At 38.1% G+C, this 26,677-nt stretch overlaps 3 protein-coding genes across 7 annotated transcripts in view; 2 read left to right on the forward strand and 1 right to left on the reverse strand.

The window, feature by feature from the left end:
• Window positions 1-11,945, forward strand: part of LOC127433200 (CD209 antigen-like protein E) — a 50,595-nt gene extending 38,650 nt beyond the window's left edge. Inside the window, exon 5 of one of the 2 annotated variants that reach the window (XM_051684929.1) lies at window positions 11,804-11,945. In XM_051684929.1, the coding sequence (XP_051540889.1) occupies window positions 11,804-11,930 (127 nt within the window). In that variant the 3' untranslated portion in view covers window positions 11,931-11,945. Of the gene's footprint in view, window positions 1-4,936; window positions 5,209-11,803 lie in introns of those variants that run through there. The other variant, XM_051684928.1, reaches the window with a different exon arrangement.
• The window catches only part of LOC127433199 (cell adhesion molecule 2-like), a 648,459-nt gene that overhangs the window by 181,582 nt on the left and 440,200 nt on the right, over window positions 1-26,677 (reverse strand). The gene's annotated exons all lie outside the window — the stretch shown is intronic.
• On the forward strand, window positions 1,819-4,931 carry LOC127433204 (CD209 antigen-like protein E). The gene is made up of 5 exons (XM_051684935.1): window positions 1,819-2,057; window positions 2,189-2,437; window positions 2,703-2,830; window positions 2,948-3,054; window positions 3,135-4,931. The coding sequence occupies exons 1-5, from the start codon at window positions 1,889-1,891 to the stop codon at window positions 3,307-3,309; spliced, it is 828 nt and encodes a 275-aa protein (XP_051540895.1). The 5' UTR covers window positions 1,819-1,888; the 3' UTR covers window positions 3,310-4,931.

The raw sequence follows: 26,677 nt of genomic DNA on the forward strand, positions 1-26,677 counted from the left end.
GATGATCATAAACAACAGCGAGGAACAAGTGAGTTAAAAATAGAGAGAGAGAGACAGAGAAAGCTTGTAAAATCTGTAAATGAATGAATGAATGAATGAATGTTGCATTTATATAGTGCTTTTTCTGAGACTACACTCAAAGCTCTTCACACAGTGAACAGGGGACTCTCCTCAGCCTCCACCAGTGTGCAACATCCACCTGGATGATGCGACGGCAGCCATAGTGCACCAGTACGCTCACCACACACTAGCTAATGGTGGTGAGGAGAGAGTAGAGTTATAGAGTCAATTTAGGATGGGGATTATTAGGTGGCCATGATTGAGAAGGGCCAGTGGAGGGAATTTGCCCAGGACACTGGGGTTACACCCCTACTCTTTTATGAGAAGTGCCCTGGGATTTTTAATGACCACAGAGAGTCAGGACCTCGGTTTAACGTCTTATCCGAAGGATGTATAGTGCAGTATAGTGTCCGTGCCACTACACTGGGGCATTAGGACCAACACAGACTGCAGGGTGATCACTCCCTGCTGGCTTCCCTAACACCACTTCCAGCAGCAACCTTAGTTTTTCTCAAGGAGGTCTCCCATCCAGGTACTGGCCAAGCTCAACTCTGCTTAGCTTCAGTGGGCAACCGGTCTTGAGCTAAATATGAATGTATGTCAAAAAGTGTGTGCATTTTATGTGTGTTCAGCAATGAAGATATTAAATTGTGCATGTGTTCCTGGTTCATTCCATTAGGAGTTTGTTAAAAAGGTTTCTGGTGCTAACAAAATCTGGATTGGTCTGACTGACATTGATGAAGAGGGCACATGGAAAAGTGTCAATGGCTGTACACTGACCTCTGGGTGAAAAACCCCACTAAATTTAAATGATTATTATTTACAAGTTCTTAACCATATATTTTACAATGAGTATTGCATAATAATAATAATAATAATAATATAATAATAATACATTTTCATCCTAATAATTGTTTCAGGTTCTGAAGGAATGGAGAACCCAATAGTAATGTGGGTGATGAGGATTGTGTTGTTTCTTTGCCATCGTGGTGGGCTGATTATCCATGTAATGATACTTTTAATTGGATCTGTAAGAAGAGCATTTTAAAATCAGTCATTGCATCAAATACATGTTTATTCAGTCCATTGTGAGCATTCAGAAAGCTTAACGTCTATCATGCAGCCCAAGCTAAAGAAAAGCCAAATATATCCACTCATCAAATGGTCTTTCTCTTACCAAGTATAACTTTTGATGTTGCTTTGACGTTTTTGCATATGATATTTTATTTTTCAAAAAGCATAAATATTTTTGAAATATAAAAATCAAGCTTTTCAGAAAATAGATTTTTATTGTATTGTAAATGCATAATTTTGTCTAATGTGTGAATGTGTGCACATGTGTATTTCAGCTTAATTTGCAGTGAAAACTACAATTAAACCATCTGTAGATTCATTTCCTAAAGAGTGTAAACAGTGTGGCTCTTGTAAAACATAGCTTTGTTGGCTTGAGAAACCAGGCATAGCAACATTGGAGTGAGATTGTGGTGGGGCAACCTTCTTGACCAAATAATGTTAGACAGGGGGAGTGTTTGGGAAACCTATCTGGAAACAGTTTTTATTATTTTTTTCAACTCTAGTTGGTGCTGCTAGTGTATATATATATATAAGGAAACGATATCTGCAGATGTTACAACATGTCCTTAAAAACATTTTTTTTTTTTTTTTTTTTTTTTGTGATTTCACATGGTCTTGGTCTTTACACACTGACCACAGATGGTATAATCTTGTTCTTACTGGTGTCAAAAAGAAGAAGTGAGTTGCCAACTTAGTCACATCTACACAGGAACATAATATTACTATATAATAGTTGACAGTTAAAAAAACAGATATGTCTTTGGTGATTTATGATATGATCAGGAATGGATCTAATGGAAATGACAGAGATAGTGTGGAGATGATTGTGGATATCTATGAGAGTGCAGACTCTGTAAGAGATTGTGACTTCAGGACAGAGACAGACTCCAATAAAAACACACACCAACAACTTGAGTGTACAGGTAATGGCATTCATTCATTTTTTTGTTTGTTTTTTTTTTTTTGTTAAATTATTAACTAAAAATATATATTTTTATAAACTGGCAGTTTTTACATGTTCAGTTATTTTCTATTCATCTGGTAAAAAATGGAGAAGGAGAGCAAAATGTCATTGCACGTCTGTCATCTTCAAGAAGTGAATGTTTGTGGAACAGAAGCTCCAGAGCAGCTACAGTGTGTTTGGGGCTGCTGTGTGTTCTTCTGCTGGCTGCAGTCATAGTGCTGTGTGTCATGTTCACTCAAGAGAGAGAGTGGATAATATTCAAGAATGACAATCTGACTAAAGAGAGAGACAAGCTTAAACGAGAGAAAAATGAATTCCAGATGACTCTTGGTAAAGTGGGTAAGTTTCTTAACTCAGTACAGAGATTGTTTCACATGAAAACTAAATGAAGAGAGAGACCAGTTATTACCCAGTAACTTGAAAATAATAAATTAATAAAGGGATGAATTATTACATGAAAATGGTAGTGATATCTTTTTGAAAAGGCTAATCTTGAACTACAAAAGTATTCCATTTTAATACATATGCACAATGTGATATAAATAAGTTTAATTCACTGTGGATGATAAAAAAGGGCTAATAGATGAACTGGTTGTATTAACAGATGGATGGATTTACTATCAATTCAGTTTTTACTACATTTCCTCTGAGAGGGAGAGCTGGAATGAGAGCAGAATATACTGTACAGAGAGAGGAGCAGATCTGCTGATCATAAACAACACAAAGGAACAAGTGAGTGAAAAAAAACAACGAGAGAGACAGAGAAAGCTTGTATAGTCTGTAATGTGTGAGTGTATGTTTGTTCAGCATTGAAGATAATTTTCATTTGTTCCTGGTTCATTCTTCAAGGAGTTTGTTAAGAACATTACTGTTGGTAGCATAATGTGGATTGGACTGACTGACAGTGATGAAGAGGGCACATGGAAATGGGTCGATGGCAGCACACTGACTGCTGGGTGAGAAACCACTATATTAATCTGATTATTATCCTATAAATGATTCTCACAGTCAGTATATCATATCACACAGAAAGCAGCACTGGAGATCTTATGCGGATCTGTTGTTTCAGATTCTGGGGGTATATGGAGCCCAATGGCAATACAGGAGAGAACTGTGCTCTTACTCTTTCATCAAAGTTGGCTGACTATCCATGTAATTATAAGTATAAATGGATCTGTGAGAAGAGCTTTGCAAAAGAGCCCATTACATAAAATAAATTTTTCTTCACATTTATGAATGAAGAGAAAATGTACTTTCATGCGTGTGCATCAGTTTCATTACATGTTGATATAAGACACACTATAGAAGATCTGCGCAGTTCTTGTGTTTGTGTATTTACTCATTTTTTTCAAGTTTTCCGATAAGACGATTATTTCCTTTTAAAGCCGCTCGTAGCCGCGGGTCGCTCAAAACAAACACAGGATAGCGCCACAGACACAGAGTTTACAGTTTTCGAGAAAATTAACTTATGAACGGCTTACTTATAGTTGTCTCTGCATAAAAAAGTTGGGATAAAAGATAAAAAAGTTGGGATAGAAGGAAACATTTTAACACTGAAAAAGTTATATACTTCAAGCAAAAAAGCAATGTACTTAAAAAAAACTCTACTTACTTAATGTCTAATTAAATCAACTCAAAACTGTGATTTATTTGGGATCAGATGACATATAAGGTTTGGTTAGACAAACTGTCAGAAGTTCTATATGGCCATGTACACAGAACAAAGTTCAGGAGTGACAACTGCATTAAACTGCCTGAGTGAATGCCCTAAATTTCATTCCACATATTTCAATACAGGAGTTACTCCAATACGCATATTGAAAATGTGGTTGTGACTCCCGTAAATTACCAAATTGTGGGGCAGATTCACTAAAGAGTTGCAGCACTTTTGCACGTCAATCCGCACATCTTATCACGTGGCTTGTCATGCATGACACCACGGAGACTCACAGCATGTGGAGGCTCATGCTACCCTCCGCGATCCACCCACAATTTACCACGCGACCCATTGAGAGCAAGAACCACTAATCACGACCACGAGGAGGTGGGGTAACCCTAAATGTGACTCTAACCTCTCTAGCAACTGAGCCAATTTGGTTGCTTAGGAGACATGGCTGGAGTCACTCAGCACACCCTGGATTTGAACTCGTGACTCCAGTGGTGGTAGTCAGCGTCAATACTTGCTGAGCTACCCAGGCCCCCACGTTTAGTTTTTAAAAGAGATGTTTGTGAACATTTTCAGGTGATCATTTCAGCAGAAATGTATCAAATAATCATCAAATAATTCTGAAGAGCGTTATAACCTGGTATCTTTAACGGCACATTTTCTTTTTTTTTTTTTTTTGCAAAATATTCTCATAAACGGAATGGATAATATTCTTAAATGGGCTGGAATGAAGAGTGACATTGTAAAACATATCTATCTTGTGTTTTTTGTAACAGAAATCATTAAATTACACAGTAACTTGATTGAAAACTGTGGAGACTGTGAACCAGAATAAAGAAAAATTATTATCACAGTCACTTGAAAAAAGAAAACTGTCATTTGATAGCAATTACACACCTGAAAATATTAGCTCAAACGAATAAAACTGATCATAACGTCTCATAACACACTCATTTTTATGCTGTGAACTGTTTATTTACAATAGCTTTTACCATTATATGAATCAATACAAAAATGGATTAATGTTCAGTAATTAGGTTTAATTTACCTTGGAGGAAATGTAGGTGTCCTCGCCGATTTACTTCATGCTCATTTGGGAATGAGGAATAACACAGTTTAATCCATAGCACGCTCCTCTCTACATTAAAATTTTTTTTTTTTTTTTTTTACAGAAAGAGAAACACTGCATGTATCCTCTCTAGGTACCTCGTGTCACTGTTACAAGTGACCCGGCAACAAAGGATTTTCAATTTTTTTTTTATCATTTTGATAAAATCCTGCATAAAACTACAACCCCAATTCTGAAAATGTTGGGACAGTATGAAAAATGCTAATAAAAACAAAAATGAGTGATTTGTAAATTATGAAAACCATGTGCTATATTGAAAGCTCTACAACTACACATTATATGATGTTTTACCCTGTGAATTAAAAAAAAAAAAAAAAAATGTATTTATTGATTTTTTTTTATTTTTTATGTACAGTAAACAAATCAGATGATTGCAACAGGCTCCAAAAAAGTTGGGGCAGTCAAGTGTTTACCATTGTGAAACATCACCATTTATTCTCATAACACTTATTAAGCATTTGGGCACTGGAGACACAAGTTTGTTAAGTTTAGAAAGTGGGATTTTCCCCCATTTATCCATTATGCTGGTCTTCAGCTGCAGGTGTATATACCGATCAGCCACAACATTAAAACCACCCACCTAATATTGTGTAGGTCCCCCTCATGCCGCCAAAGCAGTGCCAACCATTCTATTCTTCTCACCACAATTGTCCAGAGTGGTTATCTGAGTTACCGTAGACTTTGTCAGTTCAAACAAGTCTGGCCATTCTCTCATCAACAAAGCGTTTCCGTCTGCAGAACTGCCGCTCACTGGACATTTTATTGTTTTTGGCACCATTCTGAGCAAACTCTAGAGGCTGTTGTGCGTGAAAATCCCAGGAGATCAGCAGTTACAGACATATTAAAACAAGCCTGTCTAGCACCAACAGTCATGCCACAGTCAAAGTCACTGAGATCCCATTTTTCCTCCATTCTAATGGTTGATGTGAACATTAACTGAAGCTCCTGACCCGTATCTGAATGATTTTATGCATTGCACTGCTGCCAAACGATTGGCTGATTAGATAATCGCATACATAAGTAGGTGTAAAAGTGTTCCTTATAAAGTGCTGTAACGTCTGTGTAAGATCAGTGATGGCTAATTACACTTTATTTGAAAAAAACTTTGTTTGAAAAAAAACCTTTTAGCCTTTTGACATTTGCATATAAATTACTGACCTGGTCTCCACGTTTACATTTATATGGGTGCTAAATTGCAGATGGTCTTTATCACTATCAAAAGGATGCTAAAACAGGTCTCCTCTGAAGTGTCTCCATCAAGCTTCAAACACATTCCACAGAAAGGGAGGTGACTCCCCCCCCCCGTGCCAGGCACCAGAGCAGTTGTCTGCCTCCAGTAATTCCAATACACGTCACACACACACCTAAAGACATTTTCTCTATTTAGGCCATAGTAAGCAGTTATAAATGTATCTGCTATATGCATGTGTTGTATGTATATTCCCCTATCATATTAACTTAGTTAAAACCCTTTACTTGTATTAGTTAGACGTTAAATGCCTATATTCAAGTGTATGAGTGTATCTCTGCTTTAATATCGTCTGGAGGTTACCTTCTTGGTATCAAAATGATCTTCCCTTTATTTCTCACACAATAATGTACACCATGTGATCGTGAAATGCATCGAACAATTCTTACTATGTTTTGAATTAAAAGCTGCACTAGCGGTCCAGATCAGCAATAAAATGCGAATGGGCCATAAACGGAGACAAAGGATGTTTCTCCCGCTCAAAATGCATGCCTCTGATTGGCCACTCCACCCACAAAATGGGTGCAGCAATGAACTATCAAAACTCCAGAGCGCAGACTATTCATCGCTCAAAGCTCTTCTTCTTGAGACCAACCCACTCCAAAACTCTCTCTTGAGTTTAACCTTCTGGCAGTGTTTACCTTCAAGTAACTTTGTGGATTTCCTGTGGACTTCTTCAACTCACTCCTAAAGAAATCGTCGAGAACCTCGTCTACCGCATCAAGACTCTTATTCAGCAACAAACCAATGCAAGTAACCATTTACAACTGATTAGATGCGCGTTTAAGTTTGAACCCCTTTTAAGGTGAATTGTGCCTCTGATGATTCTCATTTAGGTTGTGGTTAACTGACGTGAAATATTGCCATTCTGTGCTCTTCTCTCTCTCTTTTCCTTACTTTCCTTCATTCTATATATGTATGTTTGCTTAGTTTGTTTGTATGTTAGTTATAGTTTCATTTATTAAATCCCTTATATTCACAATTGATTGTCTCTGTGTTCCGCTCACAATTCAAAGTCACTGAATGTTGCTCCTTGCTACATGCTAAACTACTGCTAGCACTGTATAAGTAGGAAGGCTATTGTTCCTTGGCCAGGAAAGTAATCTTCCTAGAATTGATAAATAATTATATTGTCTGCTCGCTGGACGGACAGATCAAGTAATTGTAATATCGATTCTGCTACAGTTAATTCTAAGATCTAATCTAAATATTTATTATTAATTATAACCAGTTATAATTAATTATAAATAATTCCCTTTTAAGCTAATTTGCTACAGTGCTCTGACATCTAGATGATACTTTCTTTGCCTAAATTATACTTCCTTAGTAAAGAGTGGATGGACACTCTTTCATTTCAGTGTTAAAAATGAAAGTAAGCCAAACTTAATATATTCACTACATAGTAAATCCAGTAGTAAATCTGGTAGTTTGAAACAATATGACTAAAAAGGAATGAAAAAAATAAAAATAAAAATAAAACAACATTTTTGCTGCTGCACTTTGACATCACTGGCACCTTCTAAAATAGTGTGAAAAAGCAGCACAGTTCAGAGCAGTGCAGTGTACCTGAATAAAAACAGAGGGAAAAAAAAACAAAAATCTCTGAGAACAGATATGTAAAATAACATATTACATGGAATACATCAATGATTCCTTCTTCTGAGAAATCTTAATGAATACAATCATCTTGATATTTGTGTTTGTGAAAATATAGAAAATTCTGATATATTTATATATACAATTCTTATATATACAGTATATATTTACACAGTATCACACGAGTAAGAGTGCTGTATGGCCCTACCTCAGCACGGCTGTGATTCTGTCTCAGGCTGAGTGTCGTAGGCAATTTGTGCATGGAACTACTTTCTTACGCCTCGGATCATGATCTGCCACTGATAGTTCAAAAGTTCTGCCCAATCCTCCATTACTAATTCAAAAATGTCACTTTAGAACTAGTAAAGGCGGCTTGGGAAACAAGGATGTGTGTGTGTGTGTGTGTGCGTTTGAGAGAGAGAAAGGGAGAGAGAGAGCCTCTCAAGCAGAGATGAACAGTACAGCTACAGCTGTTTAACTCTGTTCCTCATCTTTAGATCCCCGAGCGGGATCTTTCCTGAATATTAGAGGTGTGAATCTTCACTTGCCTCACGATTCGATTTGGTAACGATTCAATTATAAAACGATTGTCTATGCATCACGATGCATCTTGTCCTCCAATTCTTTTATTAATAATGAGCAGTTACCATTACATATGAATCTGTAATGAACGAAAGCCGGTGTTTTCCACGACCGAGTAAGGGTGGAGATCCTTTGCAATAAATGTGGCAATGGACTGTGTGATCTTATTTGCCCTTTCGGAGTTCTGCGGTAAATTTGATACCATCGCTTGTTGTATTGTTGGCTGATTAGCTGCGTTTTGCGGGGTGGCTGCTAACTTTAGCTCTGGGTGAAAAAGGGAGATGTGATTCCTCATATTTATATCTAAGTATTTAATCTTGGTTCGACATGTCTTGCACACAGCATATTTTTTATCAAGCTAATTTTTTTTACTTATCTTAATAAAAAACGAAATATGCCCAAATATCTGCTTTCAAGAAGTTAGGTGCATTTGTAAGCACCGGCTGCTGCTCTCCCTCTGCCATGTCTCCTACCTACGAACATCAGACGCAAGTGCTTTGCTTCCGGAGGACATAAGCAACTTTTTAATTAATATTTAATAAGACTACTTACTTTATTGAAAAACAGTATGGCATATACAGTATATGATATTAATTAAATTTTTTAAAAATCAATTCTTTTGTTTTTATGCATCGATGCAGAATCGTTCACGTCAGCATCGTGATGCATCATAAAAATGATTATATTCCACAGTTCTACTGAGTATTTTGTGATAGCTGGTTCGTTTCTCTCCTCCGCCATGTTGAATGTATACATCTGAATTCTGCTCCCAGCGCAGAAACTCTGGTAGGTAAGTGCCTTGAGAATGTGTGATAACTTCGTCTGTTGTGTCTCTCAGCTGTGATAAGCCTTAATTCTGAAGCTGTTTTTCCCAGTTGTAGTCTAGTAGTAATCCGAGCGATCATAGAGTGAGAGGCAATCGCCAATGACTTCAAAGAAACTGTTTGCTGACAGGCAATGCTGACTGAAATGAATGTCAGTTCAACTCGCTCATAACACATAAAAATGGTCTTTTGTCACCACCTGCTGGCTAAAATCTTTAATGTCACAGGGAAAAATGAAAAGACACATTTATAGCTCTTTCACACATCTGCGCTGCTCTTATAATTTAGTTTAGAATGCCGCAAACACATGCAGAGTGATGCAAAGAGTGAAGCATCTGAGTACTGCTTTTATACCATAAAGACTCGGAATAATGAGAATAATCATGAAATTGGGATAGAATAGGTTCCTTTGGCATAAGCCCCGTCCTATGGTTCAGCACTCAGATTCTAGTTCGAACCAACAGATCCTGCCGGAAGAAGAACTGCAGAGGAGAGGAAATTACCCCTCAGCAGGACGGAATCTAAACTGGTGGTGAAGGAGTAAATGGGGGGTGAAAACAACGCACATGATGAGATAACTGATATATCTTTTAAAGAAAATGCTGGATTATGATTGGATGAGACAGCTGAATTGAATGAATGGTGTATGTTACTACGAGTCTTCCTGACAGAACCTACCGCTACTCAAGGAGCTTCTCAGAGAAGATTAATAACTAAAGAGGTATTTACACTTGGTCACTTCATGCGTTTTTAGTGATCAGATTGCTATCCGATTGAATAATTACATTCCATTTACACATGGCCACATAAATGTGTCTCCGCCAAATGGATATAAATCCGATCTTCTATATGATGTTCAAATGTCAGTTAATAAGGACTTTCTCCCTGACATTGACATTGTAAATTCTTTGTTTCATGTATGATATAAAAGGAAGTTTTTACACTTTGGAACATCTATTACTGTGCTTCAGGTGGCTGTTTTATTTCTTCTTTGTGAGCTCATCTTCACTGGTAATTGCATAATAAAGAATCTTTGATATTTGGTTAAATTTGCTATTCATAACTAAACGCCATGGTGTAGATAAGCATTTGTTCTGGTAAGTTAGTTATTTGGAATAGCGCTGATGCCTATTACTATAACAACCAATGACAATATCCCTGAAAATGCCCTTTAGCACATATCTGATAGGAGCACTAGCAAATACAGTAACAGCGTGGACAATCAATCCTAAAGATCCGATTTCAAAAAAACAAATGGTCTGCTCTGTGAACATAGCCTAAAAAACACTAATCAGTCATGAAGAAACCAGCAGTCCTTTTTGCACATGTCCTACTATTCTGGGCTGATGGCTTCAAACAACACCTCCAATCATAAAAAAAAAAAAAAAAGGCTGAAGTGTGCTTTTTTTCACACACTATGTTGCAAAAATAATGTCTTCAAACAGGTTTCCCAATTCTTCAAACACTCCCCCATATTCCATTAGTTGTATTCAGGGGTGGAAAGATTACTGAAAAATAATAATCAAGTAAAGGTACTGTTACTTCTTAAAAAATGTAGTTTGAGTAGAGTAAAAGTACCTGTCCTAAAAACTACTCAAGTAAAAGAGTAGCTCATTTAAAAGTACTCATGAGTAGTGAGTATTGAGTACTGAGTTGCGAAATCTATGCCCCTTTATAATAAAAACTCGTTGCTGCAATTTAAAAATGTAGCCCACATCCCGTAATTTACATTCCCTTCTATGGCTGTTTGCCAGAAAGAATAAAAAAATATAGGTATTTTATAGGTGTTTGTGATTGACAACTTTTAAAATACAGCACTTATCTATGATACTGCAAACAATTACATTAAAATCAGTTTATGTGTATTGTCTAAATTTCCCTTAATATCGACAGACAGAGATACTGTAGTGCATAAAACATGTTCAAAAAATGTAAGGAATGCAAAAAACAAAACAAAGACAAAAACAAAAAACACTAAAAAAGCAGGCTCACTTGGCACGTCGTGTCCTGTACAATAGAGGGGGTAGAGCATTTGTTTGGTACAGGGACCACATCAGGTTTCAAAGGAATAATTCACACAAAAATGAACATTCTCTTATCATTTAGTCACCCTTATGCCATCCCAGATGTGTATGACTTTCTTTCTTCAGCAGAACACAAATTAAGATTTTAAAAAGAATATCTTATTTTTTCCGGGAGGCTTTTAATTGATACTATTGTATTCGATTAATTTAATACTATCACTTTATTTACTGTGTTTTATCATTAGTTGTTTTGAGATGCATGTTTTATCCATTTGTATTAAGCTCTGTATTTTTATATTTTATTTTTCCTTTCTATGTAAAGCACCTTGAGAGGCCTCTTTAAAGGTACTATATAAAATAAAGTGTATTATTATTATTATTATTATTATTATTATTATCTCAGCACTTTTGTTCCATACAATGCAAGTGAATGGGTGCCAAAATTTTGAAGCTCCAAAAATCACATAACTCAGCATAAAAGTAGCCTAATCCATGTGGTTAAATCCAAGTCTTCAGAAGAGATATGATAGGCTGGGTGAGAAACAGATCAATATTTAAGTACATTTTTACTATAAATTCTCCTCCCTGCTCAGTCAATCTCCACTTTAACTTTCACTTTCTTCTTTTGTTTTTAGTGATTCATGGTCTTCATGCATATCGCCATCTACTGGGCATGGAGAAGAATTTTTAGCAAAAATGGACTTAAATATTGATTTTTTTTCACCCACACCTATCATATCTCTTTTGAAGACATGGATTTAACCACTGGAGTCATATGGATTACTTTTGTGCTGCCTTTATGTGCTTTTTGGAGAGTTTGTATTATATGGACCTACAGAGCTGAAATATTTTTCTAAAAATCTTAAAGGTTAAGCATAATTATAAAACATTTTATCATCTCTACTTTCCTGGTAATTTATTATAAAAATTAACACACCTCTACACCAGGGGTCGGTATTGTTAAAAAAAAAAAAAAAAAATATTGTTATTAAAAATGTCACTGTTTTATTCTATTACATTAATACTTTTAAAGCTACTCAAGCTATTCAGCCAAAAGTAGTGAGTGGTTTTCTTGTTTCCTTGTTATTGTTGTTTGATTAATAGCCTTTTTATGACATAGACTACTAGACAGTGCTCTATTCTGTTACACTTCAAGTCCAACATTTTGATGCAAATACGCATTTTGTCCCACTGTTTACATTCACTTTAGACCAAACCGACTGCGTTTACATTAATGGCTCATCAAGATGGGCATTTGCAGAATTATGAAGTATATTTGACCATTTAGGCACGTACACGCATTAGCGCTCAAACATTAGCCGCCTGTCAATCAATCAGTACGCAGCTACAGACGTCAGGAAATAAAAAGTCAATCTTTTATTTTTTATCTAGATCAACCAAGCAGTGGTTGTCTTGTTATCGCGATCGATGTAATGAACACCCCTGGTCTAGGTATAGAACATAGGCTAAGTATAGAAAATTACTCAATAATTTATCATCGATATCGAGGACATCTCTCTCTCTCTTTCTTTTTTTTCAGATAAACATCAAGATTGTTTTATCACCCAGCCCTATTGATAACATTGCCTTTATCTCTCACATCAGAGAATCTAGTAAGCAGATATATGAAATTTACCTCGATATGTTTCTTAAAATTAGAGGCATGATTAATGCTGATATCTGGATTGAGCAAGTTAAACTCACATGACACAATCAAGCAATTGGCCTTTTTCACTGCGAAAATCCCTTTCACGTGCGGCAGTGGATGGTCAGGTGTTGAACTGTGTTTGAGGCATCCTCCACATTCATAACAGTTGGCGCCAGATCTACAGATGCTGCTCAAGTTTTTTTTATGTGTGATTTGATTTGACGGGGGTCACGAGACTCTCCCTAGCCAATCATGTTGATAGATAAAAATAAAATCAGGACAGGGAAGTAGCGAACACAGACGGTGGGAAAATAGTGCAGTAAAAGTACAGTTACAGTACTTAAAATGTACTCAAGTAAAAGTATAACAATTTTAAACTACTTAAAAAAGTACAATTCCTGGGAAAAACTACTTAATTACAGTAACGTGAGTATTTGTAATTCGGTACATTACACCCCTGGTTGTATTTACATGTAGTCCCATTCCAACTTCACGCCATTGTTTAAGCCAATGTATGTACATCAGGTTGGTCAGGATGGACAAACAACAGACTGGTAGCACAGTAAAACTGGTGACAGGAGGTTGAATGTTTTGTCAGCTAAAATCATACTAGGCTTTTTGAGTGCCATTACTGCCCCCAGTGTCCAAAGCTGGACCTACAGCCGTGCAATAATTACGTATTTGAATGGATGTGACGTGAAAAGCGCAGCATGTCTCTTTTTTGGTAACATCTGAGTTGTATTTACATTAATTAAATCCTAAGCCTCACCCAAAACATAACCCCAATCACAACAGTACTGACACCAAAACAGTGTTCTTTCACTCATCAATGCAGTCTCTCTCTTTAACTGGAGATCAAAAGTGATGTGACATCATAGAGTAGGTACAGTGTGGATGATTATGGGGAAAATAAAATTAGCCATGTGGACCGGAATTCGGCATATTGGGTCCAACTTAATAGGAAAATACTGTAATGTAATTTGAGAATTCAACCTACCAGTGGCTTACTTCAAGTTATCTCTGCATATTAAGTTGGAAGAAAGTATTTGAACATAAAAAAGTGTCTTATCACAGGAAGTTGCTGTGTGAGACAATGAAACTCAGAAAAGCCACAAGGTTTTCATGTCTAATGAAAGAACACACACGTACTTGATCATCAAGTTCATCTTGAGTTTACTCTCTAGTTTGTATCCTTTGATAATTTAACTCTCAACTGACCCCCGAAACACATTCCTGGGTTGGACTGGTCTGAACTGCATACTGTCAACAACCCAGAAGAAAGTCTAGACTGGTGTGTGGGGGGTCATTTTTTTATTTTTTATTATTATTATTAGCAAAAATAGCCTTCCTTTTGCTTGTCCTTTGTCAGAAAAATCCAAAGTATTAAGATACGGTATTTGAGGCCCTTAAAAACATGGTATTATATGTTAAGTTTTGTGTTTGGGAAAATATTAGATGCAGCTGGGACCATAGACATGGGGGACAACCAGGAACATAGTCCCAGACCCTATATGTCTAAGGGTGGCACACTAAATTCGCCTATGGTATAGCACACTCATTACACTAAGTTAAGTTTAGAGGGGGCCAACCCATAAACAATTTCCTGTGTCCCATGCATTTTACTGATGGCTGATAAAACGTCACTGTCTTTTTACAGGAAATGAAAGAGAGTGGCAGAGAACCACCAGACCAGCCACACTACAAGCTACTTTATTAACCTAACAAGCCAAAGAGCTCAGATACATACAGAAGAGATGTCTCAGAGTGTTTATGGCAATATTATCATTGATGGGGCAGAGGAGATGAACAGAAAAGATAGAGAAGAGATAAATATCTATGCCAGTGCAGACACTAAAAGCAGTCATGATGACAGGACAGAAACAAAGGAATCAAAGACACACCAAACATCTCAACACACAGGTTCTGAGACTCATTTCATTATAAATACAAGCACTAACACACAAATAACACTTTCAAAACTGTGTTTAATCTGTCATCTTCAGGCAGTGTTTGTGTGAGGAACAGAAACTTCAGAGCAGCTACAGTGTGTTTGGGGCTGCTGTGTGTTCTTCTGCTGACTGCAGTCAAAGTGCTGTGTGTCCTACACAATACAAACATTCATTCAAACACACTGATCTCTGGGCGTGAAATCACTGAATTTAACTGATTATTATCCAATAAATGATTCTCACAGTCAGTATCATATCACACAGATATCAGCACTGGAGATCTAATGTGGATCTGTTATTTCAGATTCTGGGGGTATACGGGCCCAATGGCCATACAGGAGAGAACTGTGCTCTAACTCAATCATCACTGTGGTATGATTATCCATGTCATAATGCCTTTAAAAAGATGTGTCACAACATAAGTCATGTTTGATGTCACATGATTTCAGACCTCCACAGAATATAAAAGCAGAGCTGCTAACCAGAACAGAACAACACAGGAAAGATATTCAGCATTTTTACAGTGTTATAATGTTTTATCAGAAATCACTGAGGTTGTATACAAAATTACGATCAGGACTGAGTCTCAGGGAATGGACTGAGAGAGAGTGGAGATGATGGTGGATATCTATGAGAATGCTGATTCTGTGAGAGATCATGACTTCATGACAGAGACAGACTTCAATACACAGATACAACAGCCACTTCAGTGTACAGGTAATGACATTTAGTTATTTGCAAAAAAACAAAATACAAAAACATTTTGTTAACATTAATTTACAAAATTATTTAACAAAATAAAACTATTAACAATACATTAACAACACATTAATATTGGTTAATAATAATTTGACCATATACTTATAAATGATGTTGGGCCTCATGTATTCAGATAGAAGACAAAGGCAGGCCTAATACAGTCGTAAAAACCTAACTCAAGCCCCCACCTTCCAAGTCATAAATCTTACTGATAAAAATCGTGCCAAAATCAAACAAAGGGAGTCCAAAACAGACTACAAATCCATGAAGCCTTGCTCACTAAAGGATCGAACTCTCAACTCCTATTGGATGAGGCACACAAAAGAACGTCCCTCAAACATGACATCATCAGGAGTTGAAATACCTCTGAAATGCTTCTGGGATTTGCTTCCAGCAACTTTGTTTGCAGCGTGTGGACTCAGCTCTTTGCTGCTCTCAGGTGCAACCTCGTGGCACAAGGAAGTAACGTCAGACTTGAAACTGTGGCCATACAATCTTCATCTCGCTGGACGAGTTGAGATTACTCTGTGTTCAACCGAACACTCGGAGGGAACGAGACGTTGTGTCGATGTAATGACACTAGGGGTCACTCTTGGGAGCCCGAGACACCTCTGGTCTTTGATAAAAGGCCAATGAAAATTGGCGGTGGTATCTGCATGCCACTCCCCCGGACATACGGGTATAAAAGGAGCTGGTATGCAACCACTCATTCAGGTTTTATGCTGAGGAGCTGATATAAGGTCCGGCCATTTCAGTGGGTAGTTCAGCGTTGTGGCAGGAGGGACACAACATCTGGTTCCCTCCATCAGGGAACGGAGGTTACACAAGTAACCATGATGTTCCCTATCTGTCAATCACTCGATGTTGTGTCGATGTAGTGTTGTTCCGTGTGTGCGCTCTTTTAGAGAATTATTTACTCCTTTAGAGGGGAAAAAAGCTCTTTCAGAAAATATACTCTCTAGTTTTTCTGCCGAAGCGCCCAGGAGCGTTCTCTGCAGTGCACCAGTGCAGAGGAGGGAGAAGCCGCTGAAATGCGCCGTCAGATCCAGCAGAGGTGAATGAACAGTAGTATTCAGCTCAATGAGCATGACCGTTCGGCTCCGAAGAGAAAATCTGAATGAGTGGTTGCATACTAGCTCCTTTTATACCCGTATGTCCGGGGGAGTGGCATGCAAATACCACTTGCCAATTTTCATTGGCCTTTTATCAAAGACCAGAGGTGTCTCGGGCTCCCAAGAGTGACCCCTAGTGTCACTACATCGACACAACGTCGAGTGAGTGACAGATAGGGAACAGAAGAATAGAGCAGTTCAGCAAGGAGAAAGATGATATTCAGGACAGGCTTGATAAAGAAGGTACTCTTGGTATTCATTTTTACAAGATACTGAGGGCATTTTCAAACTAGTGGTTTTGGTTTAGATCCGAGTCCGTTTGACATCAGAGTTTTGTTTGTTTGTTTGGTATGAAAAATGGATGTGCAGTGAAGCCATTATATGTATCCGTGTCTGTATCTGTTGCCATCTATATTTTATATAAACTGCAGCAGTGCCTAATGCATCATATTATTAACAAGATAAACATACAATTTCAATGTACAAATCAAACTTACTCACACTGCCAACAATTTCTAAAATGCTATTCTAATTTGATAAAGAATCAGTTTTCTTGTCCCTAAAAAAAAAAAATATATATATATATATTCTGCAGGGGGAGAGTGTTTTAATTTGAACAGCAGCAGTGCTCAATGCATCATATCAGTAACATGATGAATGTTCTAACAGTGTACAAATTAAAATCACTCAGACTGCAGACAATTTATTTTCCATGCATATTTTTATTTTAATTTATCCATGTACTGTGTGTAGTCACAGACAAGTAATTTAGAACAGTGAAATCGCTCACAGAAACTTTAACTTCTCCTTTTTTTTTTTTTTTCTGTGCTCACTTGTGCAAATTAACCTGCCATTCTCAATTTCAAAATACCCATACATTATGGCACAGCTAGGGTTCTACCTGGGTCCAAAAAATGGTATTCAGTTGTGGGTGAAATACACTCACACCCACAAGCTCAAAGATGGTTGGTTGCATAATTGCAATTAATTAATAATTAACATATTTACTTAATTGCATTTTAAGTTGGACATCTGGTCTTCTAGTAAAAATGTTTATCAGTTTACCTGTTTATCATACATCATTAGAATAGGAGGAAAGTTTTGTCTATAATTTGCCCAAAATTCATAGAGGTCCAGACTTCATTCTACATTGTTCTTGCCCTTGAATGTTTAGCCTGCTATGTAATAAAATAAAAGGGACATAACCACAATGGATGGCTCCTTATTACGTTGGTTAAGTCAATGTAGCTAGTCTTTCTATAGCATTTGTTTTGCAAGAAACTATAGCATTTGTTTTGAAATAAAAAATAAAAAAAAATAAAATAAAAGCGTAAACAAATTGACATAAAATAAATAAATAAATAAAAAATAAAACCACATTTCTAAATAGATTCCCCCTAACAGGCTTAATATGAAACTAAACCTTTTCTGTCACTGTTATCACTGCAGAATAAACATGATACATTTAAGTAAGGGTGATGCTGATGCATGGAATGTGTCTGCTTAATGTCAGGGCTGTCTAGTAGTTTAAGAGGTTTGAAGTTTTGTATGTAAGTTTTGTGGTCTCCGCCGAGATATCGACTGAAGGTTTGACGCACTTGTTCTGCTCACTGCTATTCAGCTCTAGTAATCCTATCTCTGGAGCACGCTGATGTGCGTTGTGGTGGTAAATTAGCTTCGGTGGCGCGACAATTCAAGTCTAGCATTGATGGAAAAATCCTACAAGCAAGATTTGTTGCTATGTTTTATTTATTTTAGATTGAAGTACGTTGTCTTGTTATTTGGCGTGAGATGTATTTGAGCATGAGACAGAGCCTGAAAGCATATGTCACATAGCAAATGTGTGAGACTTGGCAACCCTGAAGATGTGTGGGAAAGGTTTACTCTTCACATTTCTTAATGGATGCACAGCAGACAGACACAAATGTCATTCTGTACATGTTAAGTTTTGTTACTAAAACCAAAAGGTGAGTAAAAAAGTGAAGCGTTAAATCAAAGCATTAAACCCCTTTTGCTGAACAATTAAAAATGTATATATTGTTTATAAATCTGAAATATTTAATCAGATCTTATCAATTTAAATGGATAAGTAATGGAATCAGTTCCTAGTACATTCTCTCTGTGTGGAAAACCTGAAACGAGAGCAGACAAAACTGTTTGCAGAGAGGAGCAGATCTGCTGATCATAGACAACAAAGAGGAAAATGTGTGTGTGTGTGTGTGTGTGTGTGTGTGTTTGTGGGCAGGTTTAAGTGGTTTACAAGGATTTTTTTTTAGGTTACAAACTGGTAATTACAAGGGTATTATGCTATAAATGTGGTTTATGAGGACATGTTCATGTTTTTTTGAAAATGTAAAAATGCAGAAAGTTAGGTTTAGGGTTAGGGTTAGGGGATAGAATATATAGTTCATACAGTCTAAAAATAATTATGTCTATGGAGAGTCCTCATAAGGATAGCTGCACCAACGTGTGTGTGTGTGTGTGTGTGTGTGTGTGTATGTGTGCGCGAGTTTGATTTCACAAAATTGCTGTTTTATGGTTTTGTTTGTGTTGCAAATTATTATTTTATATTTTATCTTTTCAGATTTTTATTAACAAGATTACCAGTGGTAACATAGTCTGGACTGGTCTGACTGACAGCAAGAAAGAGGGCACATGGAAATGGGTCAATGGAAGGAAACTGACCTTTAGGTAAGAAAAAAGTTATCTTCACAGCAAGTTATCAAATCACACACTAAAAAGACAGACAAACATTCTAATGCTAATGTGTTGCTTTAGGTCCTGGTCCAGTGGAAAACCCAACAGCTTAGTTGGTGATGAAGACTGTGTTGTGCAAAGGTCATTAAATTGGGCTGATTATCCATGCCATCATACTTTTGTTGGTGTCTGTGAAAGGAGAATTTAAATTGGGACTTTTCACACTGTGCTTACCCCTGGGTTATCGTCTTCATACACCCCACTTTTAACTCTGGGTTAAAGCAATGTTTCACACTGAAAGGGGGTTAGCACCACTTTTAACTCGTGGTTATTAAATGCTGCTATAACAATGCAGTGTTTCAGGATGTTTCAGAAAGTTGTTTAGCAACAGACAACCAATCATTAATCCCTCAGTTCTTAAATAATTTAATAATCATGCACTATGTACAGTCACAGAAACTTTCAGGCACGTTTATGTTCTCCGTCAGAGGGAAACCAGTACAATGGCGAACAGTGATGGCAAACGCAATAACTGATGTGACAGAGACAGCATTCCTTTTGCATGAGTTTTTGTAGTATGTTTCAGAAGATGAAAAACAAACAGAGAGGATTTACTAGGCCACGTTTCAACAGATAAGCAGTTTCATTGATTCATTTATTGACACAGGTTCTGTGAGCTGTATTTGTCTAATTATTGTTATCAACCTCATGAATATGCAAATAAAAATCTTAGCCCAGGGTTTACAAATGTAGTGTAAAATCTCAAAATATGAATGCCCAGGATTAATTCCCAACCCAGGGTAAAGTATGAAAAGTGTTCAACATATGTTTAAAATACATAGAAATCTGTTATCACTTATCTCGAAGACACCAAGACAAAACAAATAGAAAAGTTAACGTTTATGTTAGTGTTCACTACTGTCCCCAAATTGAATTGCAAAAATAATGTTTTTAAAAGCTTTCCTGCACACTCCATTCAGTAAGCCAAAATGTATGTGTGTTCTGTTTAATTAATTATTGCATTTCTAAAAAATGATTTTCATTATTAAACTGTTCCCTATCTGTCACTCACTCGACGTTGTGTCAATGTAGTGACACTAGGGTCACTCTTGGGAGCCCCAAACACCTCTGCTTTTTTGAAAAAAGGCCAATGAGAATTGGCGAGTGGAATTTACATGCCACTCCCCCGGACATACGGGTATAAAAGGAGCTGGTATGCAACCACTCATTCAGATTTTCTCTTCGGAGCCGAGCGGTTGTATTCAGTGCACTGAATTCAATTCCCTCCAAAGATGCACCTCAAAACTGCTGGATTTACGGCGCATTTCAGCGGCTTCTCCCCCTCTGCACCCGTGGAGTGCAGAGAACGCCCCTGGGCGCTTCAGCAGAGCGAAAATAAGAGAGTATATTCTGAAAGAGTATATTTTCATTCAAAAAAAGAGCGGCACACACACGGAACATCTTTTTAAAGATGCCTTTCCGTTTGTGTGTTATTACTGGTTGTGGTCGTTATCTGTCCGCTTCTGACGGCCACGATCGCTGTCTTACGTGTCTGGGCGCTGCCCACACACAGACATCGTTTGTGGATGGGTCATGTCCTCATTGCGAGAACATGACCATGGCAACATTGCCTTTCATAAGAAAGCAAGCCACCCCAGCGGCTCCCCGCACCAGTCCTTCTACCTACAGGTTTGAGGCCGCGTCGGTTAGCACTGGGGGCGATTTGGGGACATCAAAGGGACCATCTCCGACGGGTGTCCCCCCACGGACCTCCCATTCCCCAGCACGCTCGCTTTCCCCGATATGGCTCTCACACGAGACCGCCGGCTTGTCTCAGTGCGAGTTCGACTTCGTTCGGAGCTCGGGAAGACAATGAGTTATCGAGCGCAGCATCGGAGAGTGGGCTCGTCCAGTCTGACGCAGAGGCTTTGGCTGGGCTTCCTCCTTCGGGAACGGTCGCCCAGTCTCACGCCGATGCGGAAATGACGGACATGCCTAACCTTTCCCGGGCGGCCGCGAGCGTCGGGCTAGAGTGGAACCCTTCACTCTCCCCTGAACCCTCGTGGCTCAACGATTGGTTCCTGGGCTCTTTTCTCGGTTTGGAGTTGGACTCAGTCTCGATGACAGCGCGCCTCACGAACGAGAACACGCAGTCGGTGCTCAACTGTCTGAAGGCGTTCAGATGGAGGACAGCAGTTCCACTGAAATGCGTTCAGAGGCTCCTGGGGCATATGGCATCCTCAGCGGCGGCCACACCGCTCGGGTTGATGCATATGAGACTGCTTCAGCACTAGATTCAGACTCGAGTCCCGAGATGGGCATGGCACTGTGGGACACATCGCGTGACCATCATGGTGATCTGTCGCCGCCTCTCCAGCCCTTGGACCGACCTTGCATTTCTACAGGCAGGGGTTCCCCTTGAGCAGGTCTCCAGGTGCATCGTGGTTACAACATCTTAGACACCTCTAAGATGGGCTGGGGTGCCGGATGCAATGGGCATCGCCCTGTGGAGGTTCCGGCTGTTGATCCAGGGCAAGCACGTGTTGGTCCGGACAGACAACACAGCAATGGTAGCGTACATCAACCGTCAAGGCGGTCTATGCTCCCGTTGCATGTCAAGTTCCAGGACAGCTGGCCGGGTGTACCACTTGCGCATAGCGCCCTCCCTTGAGATGAAGACGTGCGCTCTTGACTCCCAGTCGTGTTCACAGACAGTGATCCCTGGATGACATTCCTCCTTAGCCCTCTGGCAGTTGAGTTTGTGGAGAAACTCGCTGACCAGCCCAGTATGTGCGCTAATGAGCCCCTGTACTGAGGTAAGTGCTTCACATGTGCTGGTTCCCCGAAGACGACCCCATGTGATATTTTCTGCAAAATAGCTTCCCTGTCGGCAAACTGCGTCTTCCTTGGGCATAAGGGAATAAGACGTTGTGTCCCTCTTGCCACAATGCTGAACTATCCGCTGAAATGGCCGGGACCTGGTCTCGGCTCCTCAGCACAAAACCTGAATGAGTGGTTGCATACCAGCTCCTTTTAAACCCGTATGTCCGGGGGAGTGGCATGCAAATTCCACTCGCCAATTCTCATTGGCCTTTTTTAAAAAAAGCAGAGGTGTTTGGGGCTCCCAAGAGTGACCCCTAGAGTCACTACATCGACACAATGTCTTGTTCCCTCCATCAGGGAACGGAGGTTACGAAAGTAACCAGGACGTTCTGTTTGTGTAATTATAATCCAAATGCAATCATTTACTCATATTCATATACATATATTCATTTTTATACATTCATTGTACTTATGTCTACCTTCAAGTTACATTCAATTTACTTTTGATTTTGTCGTGATAATATATTTGCTGTTAATGTTTGTCCATAATGTTGTTCAAAGAATAATGTTTAAACTGTAATAACTTTAAAATCATTATTGAGGTGTCATTTATTGTTCAGACTGCTGCTGATGCGGCACATTGACGACCTGTCACATGGTACCTGATTCTTTTCTCTCCACTGGTCATGATAGGCCAATCACAGTTATTTATTATTACAGGACAAGGATAAAAAAAAAAAGAAAAAAGTGTAGATTAATGAAGGATTTTGATTTCTGAGACTTCTAGCACCCCTGTGAGGAAGAAAACTTTGTCTCTCAGAGGAAACAGTTAGTGGATGACAACATGCATTTTTGTTCTGCTCCTCACTCAAAACTAGCATATGAATTTATACAACATTGAATATGGCACATGATAATGTCCAGTTGCAATATGAAGTCTTAATCCATCCTTGAGTATTTGCCAGACTTTATTTATTAAGGCATGATCACATTTTCCTTTGCATGCGTAACGAGTCAGAGTCAGACACAGAGTGAAGATCCATGTGCTGAGTTTAATAACAATCGTAGTCAAACAGGCAGAGGTCAAAACCAGGTAAGCAGTCCAAAATAAGTAAACAAATCAAAGACGGTAAACAAAGGGGTAATCCAAGGAACAGGCAGTAATCAATAACAGGCAGGCAGTAGATAATGATAGCGCTCAGAAATGCAAGACAACAGGGTGAATTGGCAAGACTTTGCAGAGAAGTGTGGTAAGACCAGAGTTTATATACATAGGGAGTTGAATAGTGAATGAAGATCAGGTGTGAGAGTCAATGGCAGGAAGAGGGGGATTCTGGGAAGTGTAGTTCGGGTTGGTGTTAGTACTCAGGGGAAGGGGCTCTTGTTGGAACAGATCGAGAGGATATGACAGTATGGCAAAATTCCCCGAGCGATGAAGGTTTTGGCGGGCATTGAGCGCTTGTGAAACCAGCAAAACATTTATTGTCAAGCAGCCTCTTTTTAATGCTGCACTTTATACACAGGGAGAGTGAAGTCAAAAAGAAACTCGCCGTAAAAAACAAAACAAAAAAAAAACTCGTCGGTTAATTCTTTGCCACCGTAAATCCATTGTGCGAAATTCATGATCACACAGATTCCCACTGAAGTGACTGTATTTCGCCCGTGGAATTTTGCCATGCGAAAGTACATTTGACCGTGCCTTTAGGCTATCTTTATAAGTTAGCTGATAAGGGCTTGCTTTCTGCCATGGACACTGAGAATTCTTTGCCTCATGTTGTTTTAGTTTTATAATATCTCTGGAATATCTCTTCATCTGCCTGTTAGATTTTCTTTCCCTGATAGCTCACATAATGAATAATCTGTTATCGGAGTGAATAGTTGCACTAGTTATCAATAGCACATGCCACACAGTGCGGCTATTTGCACTTCAATAGTCTGGTAGAAACACAGAAATTGAAGACAAACTGCACCCCCCAGTGTCGCTGCAGTGTCGTGGGGTGTAACGATGGTGAATTTGTGAATAAAGCACGATTTACAGTATAATAAGCCTAATTTGCGTAGAAAGAAGTCGTGTTTGTCCAGAAGTTATGATGTATATTGCTAAGAGTAATTTGATTTTAAATAATTGTCACAAAGTCTTGTTTTATTCAATCACAGACTTAAGTCATGCCCTTAGTTCCTTTGAAATCACTGAAACATTCTAAGCAACAAGATAAAAAAAGAAAAAAGAAAGAAATGCAACAATGTAGTAAAAGTTAAAGTTGAGAAAGTCCCTTGAGTATTAACACACTAAACTTCAACTTAATGACAATAATGTCATATTATAAAATCATTCAAATTAGTATGTCTCCTACATGTCACATTCTTATAAACACATATTCCAAAGTGACAGTGTTGGGGGTAACACGTTAAAATTAACGCTCGTTAATCAGATTACTTTTTCGAGTAAGAGGTAAAGTAACATGATCTTTTTTTATTCTAGACCATAATATACAAGTTATTTTTTAAAATAAGTAACGCGTTGCTTTTGTACACCTCTACTGTCCCTGTATTGCAATAAATCAGGAGTAAAAGTGTGCAAACTTTGGGAAGGGGGCGTAGTGCATGATGGGTATTGTAGTTCTAGAGAGTGGGAGGCTTGCTTATCAGCGATGCACGATGAAGTTGTAGTATGTGTGCGCATGATGGGTACTGAAGTTCTAGAGAGTTTGAGCCATGCTTATCAGTGACTGGCAGAGCACAACAAGTCTTCATTAAGCCCACCCTGAGATTTATGTTTTAAAAACTGCAAAATATTGCTGGTAAAGGAATGTAATTCTGAATGCTTTGGTGGAATCCAGTTGTACTCATTATTTGCAGTGGTGGATTTGTTGTGCGCTGGAGCTTACATGATGAGCCGTCATAAACTTTGCCATTGTCATGACAATGAACATTTTGTCAAAAATGTAATATTATGGTGATACTTTGATGTGTAAACACACATTTTCGTGGTATAATATTGCACAGGCATAAGCCTGGAGAAGTCTTCCCATGGCCAAGGCATGATTATACAGTTAAATAAAATGTGGAATGATCGCTGACTTTTTGTGCATCCGAATTGCTTTGTTTTAAAGCTGCCCGTAACTACTTCTCTAGGATCAGTTTGCATCAGAACTACTCTGTGTTAAAGCATTTAACATCCAACATTTGTTGAGTGACACGCGTTTGATTCAGGTGTAAATACACGCTGCATTAAACACATTTAGGCAGAGGGATTATAAGACTAGCCTTCCACTGGCCATGACATGACAGGGTGAAATACTTCACTGACTTATGCAGCTGAACTGCTACATGTTAGAGCTCCCCGTAACTGGGAGAATGGGATGAAAAAAGCTGTCTCTGGATCAGCAGCTGTGAGCAACGTACTACATGGTTTGTGTATGCAGAGAAAAGTCTTAATTTCTTAAAATATTCAACATTTTTGTTCTATAATAAACAAGTAATGTGATTTGTGAAACAAAATGATGTTTTTATGATATTTTGGTAGCATAAAAACGATTCCATTCAAGTTGTATCAACATGCGCATTTGCTGTAGGCTGTCCGCAGTACACACTGTGGATCAACTCAAAACAAGAGTGCACTGAGATTATTTAAGTGTGATTTATTCATCAAACTTCCTTGAATTTGTTAGGCTGGCATTCCCAACTGAATTTTACACTAGCTTCTGAAAAACATCTCAAGTTGACTCTAGCATTGTTGATGGGCACAGCACATGATGACATATATGATGCAGGTTCAAGTGTTGGACTTTGCTGCTTTAGGTAAGACAGTGGTTATTCTTCATTATTCATGTTGGCTGCCATGTCAATGGAAAAACAAATCATGCATATTCCTGTTATTGAGTCTTTATTATAAATATGAATGAAGACCTAATTATTGTAGACTTCCTAAATATCTGTTTGTTTAGTATGCTTTTTTGACATGAGTATTGTACAGTAGCTAACATGACCTGTAATGTCTCTACATATCTCTTGTATTTGTATTGAATGCACAGCAGAAGAGAGTGGCGGTGAGAAAAAAGTAACGCAAAATTAATGTAACATTTTACTTTTTAATTAATTTTGTTACTTTTTTAAGGAGAAACGCAATATTTAAAAGAGTTACTTTTAAAATTAACGTTACTCAACACTGAAAGTGACATATTTTAAAGTTTCATTATTTATAGTGACTTGCCGAGCTGTCCATCTAACAAAGCTAATCCATAAAAACATAAAATATTAGTCTGGTATTATTAAGAAAAAAGAAACGTAGATTATTTATAATCACAGCAAAGCAATCCATTTTGCATTTGATTTAGTCAGTCAGTCTGTGATAGACTTAAGGCTATATTACACTATACGACTTTTAAAATACAAACAGACAGAAGTTAAAAATAAATAAATAAAAAACGCCCAAAGTGAAGATGAAATTTAAGCGCATTTCAACCATAATACCAAAGCAGATATTTTACAACCTTAAAGACACAATTAAGCAACGAAACG

Source organism: Myxocyprinus asiaticus, chromosome 43 (assembly GCF_019703515.2).
Source record: "Myxocyprinus asiaticus isolate MX2 ecotype Aquarium Trade chromosome 43, UBuf_Myxa_2, whole genome shotgun sequence".
Classification (NCBI taxonomy): domain Eukaryota; kingdom Metazoa; phylum Chordata; class Actinopteri; order Cypriniformes; family Catostomidae; genus Myxocyprinus; species Myxocyprinus asiaticus.

Bases quoted from the DNA above. Each gene is read 5' to 3' on its own strand.
- LOC127433204 (XM_051684935.1), top strand. From the start codon at position 1,889: ATGTCTTTGGTGATTTATGATATGATCAGGAATGGATCTAATGGAAAT. The intron at 2,831-2,947 runs GTGAGTGAAAAA...TCATTCTTCAAG, and splicing joins TAAACAACACAAAGGAACAA to GAGTTTGTTAAGAACATTAC. The intron at 3,055-3,134 runs GTGAGAAACCAC...CACAGAAAGCAG, and splicing joins GGCAGCACACTGACTGCTGG to CACTGGAGATCTTATGCGGA.